The sequence below is a fragment of the Lutra lutra genome, chromosome 3, assembly GCF_902655055.1.
Source record: "Lutra lutra chromosome 3, mLutLut1.2, whole genome shotgun sequence".
Taxonomy (NCBI): Eukaryota; Metazoa; Chordata; class Mammalia; order Carnivora; family Mustelidae; genus Lutra; species Lutra lutra.
The window spans coordinates 125,550,471-125,564,137 of NC_062280.1; the positions used below are offsets into that span (position 1 = coordinate 125,550,471).

Here is a 13,667-nt window from a genome sequence, read left to right on the forward strand (position 1 = left end):
CAAATTCTTGCAAATTCCTCTCTTTCTTTCACAACAGTGTTTGGCTTGTTTCACGTTTGCTTTTAAATAGCAATGGTCAACATCTGTGTCACTTGATAGCATACACATTGATTTTTTTTCTTCCCAGCTTCTTGTTATACTCAGGTAATTCTGGTGATGGCATTCTCCATTTCCTGATCATGGCTGTTTCTCTATTTAGCATCTTGGTTGTTGATGTCAAAAAGAGGAAACTTTCACCTCTGTATTTATTTATTTTTAACAGATTTCTTGTGTGCTGACAGCTGTGCTATAACAAAGTATAGTTAGGAATACAGAGAGGATTAAGGTATATGGTTCTTTCCTACAAAGAGACAATTTAAAATGTGTGGTACCTGCTGCAAAAGATAAAATCCAAAATGATGGGAATAATTTTAATATATGGGTATTGAGAAAATTTTTTTATAGAGTGAGAAGACTTTTTAGAAGGATGATTTGGAATTGACCGTAAGGATGGGGTTTAGAGAATTTGGTGTTGGCCAGGAGGGTTATTGATTAACGTCCCAGAGGAGGAAGGAGCTTGGGAGACTTGTGGATACATGAGGCAGCATGGTGTCTTCATTGTATTGAATCTTTAGATGAAGAGATCATCATTACATCTTTGTATCTGTGAACATAGACTATCTATTCTTTTCCTATTTTCCAGGTCTTTCTATAGAGTTATGTAATTTTCTGTGCTTCGGGTCTTAAATATATTTTGTTAGAGCTTCTGAAACACTTCATAGTATTTGTTGGCATTATAATTGGTGTCTTTAAAAAATAAAGTTTTTCTAAGTATCTAGTGTGTAGATAATGGGATTGACCTTTTTATGTTGGTTACTTTGATATTTCTAATATTTTATAGATTCTTGTATGTGTGCAAATTATGATAGTTTTATTTTTTTCCTTTGCAACCTTTCTTCTATCATTTTGTTACATTGGCTAAGGCCTTTAATGTGGTATTATTTAGAAATAGTCATAATTGGCATTTTTTGTCATGGTCTTGATTTTAAAAGGAATGTTTCTGATGTTTCACATTTAGGGAGATCTTTACTCTGGCATCTCAGCTGCATCTGTATTTGAGAGGACATCTTTTTTTTAACTTCTCTGAAAGAAAAAAATAATTACTTTTTGTTTTTTCCTAGTAGGGATTTAAAAGTAACCTGAGCGCTTTTTTGCGAAGCATTTATTCAGTGACTCCTGTGGGTCTAAAAGATGAGCAAGACAAAAATACCCACTTTTATAGAGTTCCCAGCTTTTATTTTTCATTTTATGGCTTTGAATTGTTTACCATTATCATGTTAATTAAAAAGTCTTAGTTGATGGGTATTGCCAAATTGATTTCCAAGAGATTGTAATAACTGATACTACAAGTGTGTGACAGTATTTATATGCTACCCACCTTTTTAATAATTGTTGAAATAAACTTTTTAATCTGTGCCAGTCTGTGAAGGAGGCCAGTGGTAATGCTGGTCTTAAATTGCATCTCTTTGTCAGTGAATAACTGCATCCTTTTTTATATTTGAGGCATTTAATTTTCTTGTCCACAAAATGACTAGTAGTGTAATTTTTCCTTTTGCTTTTAATTGCTTTCTGTTGTCTTAATGATTTTAAGAACTATATTAAGCAGATTAGCCTTTCTTTAGGTGTTGGAAGTATATTTTTTTGCCGTGTTGGCAATTTATTTTTGAAGAAGTTAAATTGACTTAACATTTTCTTCTGATTTTTTCATTCTGTGTCTTCATAACATTGTGTTTTTTCTTCTTGAACTCTTAAGTATTCAGTCTGAATATTTATTTGAAATTTATGTGGGTAAAATGAATGAAAGGGTCAGTTTGCTTATATCTTTTTTTTTTCTAAATAATTAACTTTGCTTATATCTGTGTTTATTGTATCATTTAGTGCCAGCAGTAAATGGTCATATCTGACTTCTGTCCTCTATTCCACTAAAGTTTGAAATGCCACCTTTATCTTATTTCTTCATACATATTTGAGGTCAAGTTCTGTGCCCGTTCTGTATGGACCCACTATTTATGTGACTCTTTATCAAACATTTTTATCACTGTAGTTTTTTTTTTATTATTATTAGTGTAGCTTTTATCACTTTTTATTATCTTCTGGTCTTCTATCATACTTTTTTCTTCTTTTACTTTTGTTCTTCTACTCTGCTTAATTTTCTTTAGTAATTTTCCTGACTATTCTTAATGTTTATTTTTTCAAGTAATTATAATTGGTTTGCCTAATTATAAAAAATTCTATTGGTATTATATCGAACTAGCATTAGTTAAGGGTAGAATTGAAATGTTTATATATTTATATATTTATTTATTAAATGTTTATATATTTATTTCCTTTTGTTTGAGTCACCTTTTGTTTCTGTTAGTAGAGTTTTAATCTCTTCTTAATATAAGCTCAATATTTCTAGTTAAGCCCAATATTTTTATTGTTTGTTGGTTGAGTTAAAACCCCCAAATCATGAAATTCACCATTTCAGAGTATACTAACTGGTGAGTATGCTAGCATATTCACAACTGTGTAGCCATCATCACCATCTAATTCCACATTTCTTCATCCTAAAAGGAAACTTCATACCCAGTAGTAGTGACTCCCCATTTTCTCTATCTCTAGTTCTTGGAAAGACTAATTGACTTATGTCTTTATAAAGGATTTGCCTGTTCTGGACATTTCATATAAATAGAATCATATAATAAATGGCCTTTTGTGTCTGGCTGCTTTCACTTAATGTTTTCAGGCTTCATCCACGTTATAGCACATACCAGATTTTCCCCATCTTATCATGGGTGAATAACATTCCATTGTATGGATGGATCAGATTTTAGTTACCCATTTATCAGTTAATAGACATTTGAGTTGTTTGTATTTTTTGACTATTATCCATAATGCTGCTATGAACATGTAGGTTTAAGTGTGTATTTAAACATATGCTTTCAGTTCTCTTGGGTAACATACTTAGGAGTGGAGTTTTGGGGTTATAGGATAACTATGCTTAACAATTTGAAGAACTGTCAAACTGTTTTCCAAAGTGACTGCATCATTTTACATTCCCATCAGCAATGCATGAGGATTTCAGTTTTTCCATTTGCTTGCTAATATTTGTTACTGTCCTTTTTTCTGATTGTATTCTAATGGTGTGAGGTGGTTTTGTGGTTGTGATTTCTATGTTTCTAACGACTAACGATGTTGAGCTTGTTTTATATGCTTATTTCCCATTTGTATATCTTCTTTGGAAAATGTTTATTCACATCCTTTGCCTGTTTTTAAATTTGTTTTTATTGTTGAGTGATAAGAGTTCTTTATATATTCTGCATACTATTATTGAATTTTCCCTTTAATTTCAGTGATTGTTTTTCACTCTTAAAGAGTCTAGTTCTGTTTCAGAAGAACAAATATTCTGTTTTTTCATAATGTTTGTCATTTCGCTCATGTCTTTAATCATTATAGTTTTATGTCTTTTACAGCGTTCTGTTTTCTGAGATTCCTTTTTCTCGGGGTATTAATTCTCAAGTATATTGTGCATGCTGACTCTTATTTTGGGAGTTCTTTTAAAAAGTGGGATTGTTTTTCTGGGGAGAGATCGAGTTTTGTGTGTTCTGAGTTGTAGAAGCATTCATCAGAACAGTTAGTGTTTGCTTCATGCAAGTGTCCAGTGCAGTTCAAGCTTTATATTAATTTCTCACTGGGATGCCTATAACATGTCTTCTGGTAATTTTTTCCCCTATACCTGTGCATGATACAGGCACCTGGTTCTTCTCTCTCGATACAACCCCAGCCTTCTTCTTTCCTCCATCTCTCTTCCACAAGCAAACTTACTTTTTTGCCTCTATACATCAGTAGGTAGAAAGACGTTTTCTCATTCTACATTCACTGATGTGGCAGCTATTCCAGACTTCTTGGCTTCACACTGAATTAGAATTCCATTCCCCATGTGTTATGGGCTGAAGGCCATGTTTCATATTCACATGTGGGCATTAAAGCCTCAATTAGCCTAGGTTTTTTCTTAAACTGCCCACAGTATAACTTCATAATTCCAAATTTTAAAAAAATTTCTTACTCTTGGATTTTTTTGTTGTTCTTTTTTACCCGAGCTATATTTTAAATTTGGGTCGTATTATATCTCGTAGTTCCATCTGTTCACAGCATTGATGGGGGTTGAGCAGAGGGTTTCATGTTACCTCAGTCTCTCACATTCCCTAGAAACAGTATTGCCCTAACTGGTTGCTTGTATTTGGGAATGCTGTTCATTTAGCATATATTAATATTGTAACCATTTGCTTTAATGAATCCTGTCATTATTACAAGAGTCTTTCTGTTAGTTTTCTTGGGTTCTTCATGTATAGAATCATGTCATCCAAAAACACTGATAACTTTGTCTCTATATATTAGCCTTGAAGTTTTTTTTATATCATTTCTTACATTTTGTTAATTCCTCTGGTTAACTCCTCCAGGGAGCATCTCTTTACTGTTTCCTCACTTTTATTTGAATTAGGATACATTTAAGAGAAGATTGTTTTAAATGTTCTAAAGCAGTTAATTTAACATATATGATTTAGGTCTCACAGTTTGCATATTCACCTGATAAATTATAGTGTAGTTATGGTATCTGATGTCACCAAAATGTCATTCTAAGAGTAAACTACAAAAACTAACACAAAAAATAAATAAAAAGTGAAATATTTCTGAATCATTTTTTAAATACAGATTTTCATTCTTCCAGATGGTCTCTTATGGTACAGAATCCTCAGTGGTTACTGTATTTGCTTTAGTGTTCTGGTGGTTGAATACCAGTGAAGAGCAGGGTGTTGGTGTTGTAATAATCACAAGTAGCACTTATCCCTAGTATAAGGAAAGATAGAACTTATAAAGGAGTATTTACATGTGAGAGAGATAAAACCAAATCTGTTCATTTTAATTCGTTTTTATTTTTGACTACTCATTTCTATAATATTGTTCTACTTCTTTGTGCTGTGGATAAGTTAGTGTTGTATCTAGGCAGTTGACATTAACTATGTTGTGCCCATTGTCTTCACAGTAGTTAGGTACAGAATACCTCTCTTTGAGCAGATGTGTGCATTTTTTACTCAGTTCTTTAACATGTTTGTAAAGTATTCTAGTGGCACAAAGCTGTGCCTTATGTGACTAGGTTTGATGTTTCGGTAACTTAGGGGTTAATTTCATTTTTAGCTTCCTATACATTTAAATAGTCTGTTGCCCCTATGAGTGGTGATGCTTAATATTGTACATGTTTCATTTTGAATGTATTTAAATAACTATAATCCGCCTCAGCTCAGATATATGAACTCAGATTTCAGAGCTGTAACGTTCTGTTAGAATAGCTACAAAATTACAAATTCTTAAGAGAAAGGTTTTACTTTACGACTTAAAAATTCTACTATACTTGAATTTCCTTCTTAACTGACCACAGATTGTTTTTGGTAAATCTTTTGCCACGTATTCAGCCTTAAAGAGAGATTCTACCTTTTGTCTCACTTGCACACCTACTTTGATGTCAGAGTCTTTCCCTGCACCCCATGCTGTACCTCCTCCACCCTGTGTGGCTCATGTAATCACAAACTGAGTACTGGCTACTACTGTGGGCAATGGATCCCCTTTCGGCTCTCTAGTACAAGACTTAGGAACTGGGCGACTGGATTGCATATTGGCTAAGAGTACAGGCTTTGGAATCAAACAGACCTGAGTTGAGTCTTGGTTCTTTGGTTTAATAACCTAGATTCGTCCTTACAATATATTTAAAAACTTTTTTCTTCGCAGTGAGGTGAATACTATATACCTACCTCACAGGGTTGTTGTGAGGATTACACAGACTGGTGTAAATGAAGTACTTTTATTAGGGTCTGCCACGTGGAAAGTGGTCAAGAATTGGTAGCTATTATTTGTTGCTGTTACTTTAAGTTTAAAGGTGGTAAACAAATTTATTCATCTTTGGTGACTTGGCCAGTTTTGTCTTGGAAAGACTTGGACACTAGCTTTAGGAAAACTCTCTTAAATAATTTCACATTAGGTAAGTGGGGAGTATTTATCTTTTGAAAATAGTTAAATAATTCAATTTTTGCTTTTTGGATTATCCTTCAATTAAATGTGTAATATAGAGTTAGAAGAATAGAACTCTGGACAGTTGTTTTTTTTTTTTTTTTTTTTTTTAATAAGCTTATATCTTAATTTAGTAGCCTGGCTTCCTTATAAATAATGATTTTTTGAAAAGTGGTTTAGATTTTTAAAGTCTGTCAGACATATTTAAGACGTACTTGAGAATGCCTGGCCTATTTTAATGTCAGTGCAGTAGACACTGTGTTATAGCAGTAGGAGTGTTACGTTTGGAGTTTGGAGACTTGGGTTTGAGTCCTGGCTTTGCTGTTGAATTTGCACAAATGTCACTGGTCAAATCAAAACCTCTTGATGTCTGAATTCTGATCTCGACTATGGTGCTTGTAACTTGACCTGCATCACCTGCCCAACTCATTTAGTTGCTCAGAAAACCAGACAAAATAAGTTAAGGCTCTTAAAAAGTGCAAAGAGCTATTCAGAGTAAAGTTAGTGTTAATTCAGTTCTCACTTTAGTTTTGTCCAGCTACATCTTTCCAAAAAACAATGTTAGTGTTTTATGAATGCCTCAACATTGAAATTCCTGTCCCTGTTAATTATATTTCTCTGACCAGAGGCATTTTGGTCAACTTTTTCCTTGCATTGTGAGATGGCACATTACTCTAAAGGTGTGGGTTTTAGTCATTCCCCAAATGGTCAGAAAACAGTTTGTGGATAAGCCGAGTTTTTCAGAAAGTGTAACTATAGCTCTAGAAACCACTTTCAATCTCTGCTCAGAACTGATCACCTCCATTAAGCCTTTGATTAACCTACCTGGTTTTAATTAATTTGTATTTCATCTGCATTTATGCATGTAGTTTGCAGTATATTGATTTATATTTGAGTGTTTTTGTAAGTCATTTTTTGTCTTTTACATGTGACCTGGTCTTGTTTTCTCAGCTAGCTTGGAATCTCCTGAAGGGTTATGACAATTATCCTTTCCCTTTCTTCACCTTAGAATCATAATAGTGGATGCCTTACAAAGACTGGTTTCTTACTAGTTGCGTTTGAATAAAACTTTTGTTAGAATCTAGTGGCATCAGTTGGCCTAATTTTAGAAAGTATGCATCTGCAGAAATTTTCATTTGTTTTAGTATATGCCTATTTAGAGTTAAAGATAAAAGGCATCAGAACAATATATTGCTTGATTAAAAAATGTAATGTGTAAGCTGTCATGTATTTCAGCTAAGACTAGACTTAGTTGTTTTGCTTTTTCAAACCATTCTGTTAATTGTATTTGGCCAAAAGAAGTCTAGTAAAACTCATTAAATAGTTTGATTTTTAATACTATAGTACTTTAGGGTAACGTGGTGTTTGTATTGTTAATAGCCATAGCTTTAAATGATTCTTCACAAAAAGGGAATTGGGTCCTTTATGAAAGAAAGGCTTTTAAAAAGGCTTTTAAGTCCCAGTTTGTTATTCCTCATTTTTCCATTAAATTAATTTGTCAAATTACTAATGATTCTTACTGTTGAAGTTTCTCATGTAAACCTTGATATGGAGGAGACTATTCTTGCAATAAATTTCCTAGTTTTTTTGAAAATGTCTATCTTTGAAAAAAGAAACATCTTTACATTTGCTTTCATCAAAGCTTTCTCTAAAACAAACCAAGATAAAATTATGGCTTTTATTTTTGCCTTGAATTTGCTAAAGATGATGTTTCTTCCAAATGAATGTTTGCATTTTAATTTTCCAGATGTGTTTTTTTTAAACCAATTTTTGCTCCCTAAGAAACACTTTTATATCTTCTTCAGGAATGTCCTTGTCTGCTGGATCTTCCCCTCTTCATTCTCCCAAGATCACTCCGCATACTTCTCCTGCTCCTAGAAGAAGAAGTCACACTCCAAATCCAGCAAATTACATGGTGCCTTCTAGTGCCTCTACACCTGTTAATAATCCTGTTTCTCAGACTCCATCTTCTGGTCAGGTGATCCAAAAGGAAACTGTCGGTGGGACGACTTACTTCTATACAGACACAACCCCAGCACCTTTGAGTGGAATGGTATGTCTGCATTAAAGGAGAAGTGATAGTACTCTTACAACAGTTCCTTCTTATTAATGAGATTAATGAGGAGGTTTACCCCCTCTTGCATCTTTTTATTGTGATGTGAAAAAGTGAGTATTTGATTTTCTAACTTAGACCATAATTCTAATCTCTCCTTATCTCTTCAAAGTAAACTGTTTCTGCAGTAATAATAACTCCAGTTTTGGACAAATCTGGTTTTAATCACAAATTAGATTATATTCAAGCTCCAGTTTAGTACTTCATGGCATGTTTTGTTCATGGGGTTACCTTATACTTGTGCTACCTAGAGTTGAGGTTTGCTACATTTGTTTATAGTTATAGGTAGTTTTACTTCTAGTAAGAAGTCAGAGAAAGTAGATGGTTTCTTATCCTAGTTACTGAAAGCAAACTCATGATTAACTCTTGCTTCAGATGAGGCAGTGATTCTGGATAGTGGAGGACCCGTAGTGATAAGAGGTCTCCAAAATGGGTTTTTGGTAAGGAAGGGGGAAACCCAGGGGAGGCCCCTGATCATGGGTGAGGAAAGAACTAACAAGGGAGGGAGGAGGGAAAGGGCAGAGAGGGAAATGTCATCATGTTCCACAAATTGTACCTTTTAGCTTTATTATGTCTGTGTTCAAAAATTGTTTTTTAATTAATACAGCAAAATAAGTGGTAGTAGTTGAAAGGCTTGTGAGTTAGAAAGGCAAATTCCATGAAAACATAAGAGCTGATCTAAATTGTAGACATTTGATATAATTTCAGATGATAGTTTCATCAATTTTAAATGAAAAGTATATTTGGATTTTAGTAAGCAGATTTTGATCTCACAAGTTAAATTAATGGTTTATTTTGATTAATATTTTACTAAAAGGCAATTTGAATGGAAAGATGACAGAATTCTTTTATATTTTTTAAGAGTCTCAGTCCTGCCATTGTTTTGTGACTTTTGAATCTTAGTACCTCTGAGCCCATTTCCCCAGTTGTAAGTGGGGATAATAATACCTGACCTCCTTATGAGAAATAAATGTAAAAACTTTTATAGAAGTACTTGTAAATTATGTAAAATGCTTTTTAAAAACTAATAAATAGCTAATAGTTTTGTTCTGTTTTGTTTTGTTTTTGGTCAGAGATCTTTCAAAAATTATCACAGAACAGCTTGCCGAACAGAAGGTCAAATAATTGAGGTAGAGTAGAGACTTTCCTTGGTTCTTTCAAGTAAGAATTCCATCAATGTTTTACCTTTTTTGGGGGTTTATTATATTTTGTAATTATTTACATTTTTATTTTATCATATTTGTAGAAAGAGAAAATTTAATCTATAAAGAGGTTCTTTTGTCACAAAACTGTCTCAACTGTTTTTGTAGAGATTATATATGGCACATTTTTATGATGTTTTTACCCTTCAGACCACTCTTAAAAATATGCTCATGGTAAACCTGAGGTGGTTAAGCCAAACTGTGCTATCTGGTGTAAGAAAACCAAGGCAAGAAAAAGGAGGTATTATTCTCCCTACAGATAAAGGTCAAAGGAAACCTTACAGGTATTGCGAAATCACTTCCTGATTGAGATTCAGAGCAAGAGTAATCATCTGAGGGCAGCATAAATCAGCTGAATTCATTTTTCAAAGGGTGGGGTGGGGGGGGAGTGTTTCAGCTTGTAAAATGAAGAAAGAAAAGATAGTTTAGAATGTACCTCGATTTTGTGTCAGGGACCAGTGAAGAGGAAGGAAAGGCATAGGAAACGAGAAGAAGCAAGGGGTGGGGAAGAGTTCAGTTCCAAGAAGCTGGAAGATTTAGTAACTTGGCTGTAGTTTGCCCAGAAAGTATTTAAGTAGATTGTTGCTCCCTTCTGTTCACCTAAGCTGCAAACCCAGGCCCAGAGTAAGTCAGCTGGTCCTCTTTACGGTTGCAGTTTGAAGTGTTTAGCCGGGTCTACGGCCATACCACCCTGAACATGCCCGATCTTGTCTGATCCCAGAAGCTGAGCAGGGTCGGGCCTGGTTAGTACTTGGATGGGAGAAGTGTTTAGCCAGTATGTACATAACGGTTTGTTTAGGTTGGCCACAAAAAGCCCGTCAAGGGGGTGGTTCTTTGGTGAGCCAGGGCAATGTTACCTTATTATCTGACTGAATCCAAACACTTTGAATATCTGCTTTTATCCTCTCTTTCAACTGCTTTAAAAAATATTTACAAACTATAACTTTTCTTCCAAAGAGCAGCTTTGGCTTCTCATTGGAAGTTAAATTTTATTGTAGTTGAAGAAATGTTTCCTTTCTCGTTAGATTTTTATATTCATTATTACATTATGAGATTATTTTTCAAGTGAGTTCATTCAAAAAGTATAGTAATAACAGCTCTTCTGAGGTGTTTAATTCATTATCATTAAAATGTATCCATTTATCTATCATTGTCATTTAAAGATTAAAACTTTATCAAAACAACGATAAAGCTTATCAGTTGAGAACAATTGGTCATTACATTTCCTGCCTCCCTACCTTTTTAGGTATTTCCAAACTATCATATTTATCCTCCAACTGCACCTCATGTTGCTTATATGCAACCAAAAGCAAATGCACCTTCCTTCTTCATGGCTGATGAACTCCGACAGGTATGCTTTCAGAGTCCCTGGTGGAAATACTTCATGTCTGTTGTGCTTTAGCAAACAACTGGAGAAAGAACAAAGCTCTTTTCAAATCATACAACTTAATCAAATATGCTGTACTAAAGTAGATAGAATTTAGAATTTATGAGTTCTCATTGATTTGTTTATTTAAGGAAACCTGTTATTCAAGAAAATTGTAAGTATGTATTGGGACATAAAACAGACCAGCTGTTTAAATGGGCCACCTTTTTATACTTCCTATCTTGTACATTGAAAAGTCTCTCTAACGTAATTAAATAAATTATTTAAATGGCTTCTAACCTTCAGACAACTTTTTGCTAATATCTATAGGATGAGAATAAGTAGTTTGGCCTAGAAATAAACCTCATTTTAAAAGAACTTAATAATTTCTATAAAGTAGGTTTTATCAAATAGTTTTTTTAAGGTAAACTAACCTAGGTGCTATTTGATATGTAGAATTTCATTTTATACTTATATTCTCAGAAAAATTTTTATTTTACAGAAGTAGGTTGTTCCAGTATTGTACCAGTGTTGACAAGTGAATTACTGACAAGCTTAGAGTTGGCCTTGAGTTTGCCACCACAGGGTTAGTTATGTGCTTTGGGTTATAGACAGCTACTTCACCCCAACCCTAATTGTGGCTAGGTCTGTCCTATCTAGTTAGACATTTTATCATTATTAGAAATATCATTTCATGTTATTAACATTAAAAAGTACACATACCCCAAAATATTAATATTTATGTTACTTAGTTACAATAGAAAATCTGATTTCAGAAGCTATGTTTATATGTAAATATACTTGTTTTCTTTTCTTAGGAGCTGATTAACAGGCATTTAATAACAATGGCTCAAATTGATCAAGCAGATATGCCAGGTAAAATATGAATATGAATTTATCCTTTTAAAAAGGATATTATAATCTTTATGTACATGTTTTTATGTCTTGAGCAGCAGTTGCTAGTTATGAATATATTTATTTGAAATCTACTTTTGAAGAGTTCCAAGATGCCACTGATCATGTAGTCACTTCACTTTCGTGACAATATTCTAGTCCGTCCAAAAAAAAAAGGTGCTTTTAGAATTCATGGTGATTTACATCACTGTGCACGGAAATATTAGTGTCTTCTGAAACTTGATGAAATATGGATAAATAGAGGGGGAAGGTAGTTACTATTTTTGAAATTATGGTGTACCAGTGTGCTAATTAAATTCTTTATGTCTTACTTTCTCACAAAAATTTTATGACCTAGACGTGAATACTGTCTTTTCCCTCTTATGTATGAGGACAACTGAAGTTGACAGGAAGGCTAAGTAACTTGGTTTTTAAGACCACTGGCTAGTAATCAGCTGGTTGGGTCAGAATTTAAACCTAGGTTTTTCTGATTCTACCACAGTATTTCTTAGAATGCAATTAAAATCTCTTTCCTTAGCTTATTCTGTATATAGCAAGATTAAATATGGTATAATTTAGCAGAACTTTACAAATAATGTAGTAGGAATACATTTGCCATAGAGATAATCTCAAAACATGTGGTTGTAATCAAGGATTCAGCATAGTGCACTGTGTATCTTGTTGATTGCTAAAGAATTAAAAGAAATATGTCTACCTATTATGCCTCAAGACCAATCTTTTCAGTTTAGAACTTAACATAGCCTTGAGATTTTCAGGTTAGAATTTTCCCTCATGGGGCGCCTGGGTGGCTCAGCGGGTTAAGCCGCTGCCTTCGGCTCAGGTCATGATCTCAGGGTCCTGGGATCGAGCCCCGCATCGGGCTCTCTGCTCGGCGGAGAGCCTGCTTCCTCCTCTCTCTCTGTCTGCCTCTCTGCCTGCTTGTGATCTCTCTCTGTCAAATAAATAAATAAAAAATCTTAAAAAAAAAAAAAAAAAAAAAGAATTTTCCCTCATTATTTAACATTGTCTGTGAGGCCCTAGCCAGGGTAAAAGGAGAAAATAGGTTTATTTTTGCCTTTCCAGTCTTTATGATATCAGTCATGTATAAATAATATAATTGGAGATTAAACATAATTTGAAATTATGATAGAATTTAGGAAATAGCTGGATATAAGATTAATACATGTCAGTTAAATATCTATAGACCAGTAGCCAATTAACTTCAAAATATGATGAAAAGAGGTTACTTACAGTTGTTTCAGGTTATCAGCAGCTCGGAATAAATACAGCAAAAGATATGTGAAATAATCTCAATGGGGGAGACTTACTAAGAGATATTAAGATGAATAAATAGAGTAAAATACTATATTAGAAATAGGAAGACATAATGATTAAAATGTCAGGTTTTCTAAACTGATGTGTAGGTTCCGTATAATTGCAGTCAAAGCATGCGAGCTGTTTTTACTCATAATTCTTCTGACGCCGATTTTGTGTCCTAACTATTTATTGAGGGCTCAGTCCCACAGAAATACTCCTGTTTCAGATGCCAGCTGAAATGGGTTACCCAGGCTACCCACACTGTGTGTGGCCAACTACATATTTGGGGGTCTCCACAATCACTACCACCACTTCCCCATCCCCCCACCCCACTGGTTCAGTAATTTGCTACAATGACTCACTTTAGGTACTACTGCCTGTTTAGTATAGGGGATACAACTCAGGAACAGGCAAATGGAAGAGATGTTTAGGGCAAAGTAAGGCGGGAGAGGGGGGTTAGGGACATGCATAACCTTTCCAGGTGTGCCACTCTCCTAGTACCTCAGTGTGTTCACCAACTTATAAGCTCTCTGAATTCTACTGTTAAGGTTTTGTGTTTGTTTTAATTGGAAGTTTCATTGTGTGAGCAGGGTTGATGAAATCTTTAGCTTTTAGTGGTGAACTGAATCTTTAACTTCTTTCTCTAACCTGGGAGTTAGAAGAGAGGGATGAAAGTCCTAAACTTTTAATC

The 13,667-nt window shown here is 34.1% G+C and overlaps 1 protein-coding gene across 5 annotated transcripts in view; it reads left to right on the top strand.

The window, feature by feature from the left end:
- Positions 1–13,667, top strand: part of PAN3 (poly(A) specific ribonuclease subunit PAN3) — a 127,928-nt gene that overhangs the window by 81,906 nt on the left and 32,355 nt on the right. For 3 of the 5 annotated variants that reach the window (XM_047723026.1, XM_047723025.1, XM_047723029.1), the window contains 4 exons: positions 7,890–8,137; positions 9,271–9,327; positions 10,646–10,750; positions 11,584–11,641. In XM_047723026.1, coding sequence (XP_047578982.1) covers positions 7,890–8,137; positions 9,271–9,327; positions 10,646–10,750; positions 11,584–11,641 — 468 coding nt within the window. The remainder of the gene's footprint in view (positions 1–7,889; positions 8,138–9,270; positions 9,328–10,645; positions 10,751–11,583; positions 11,642–13,667) is intronic. The other 2 variants (XM_047723028.1, XM_047723030.1) reach the window with 1 other exon arrangement.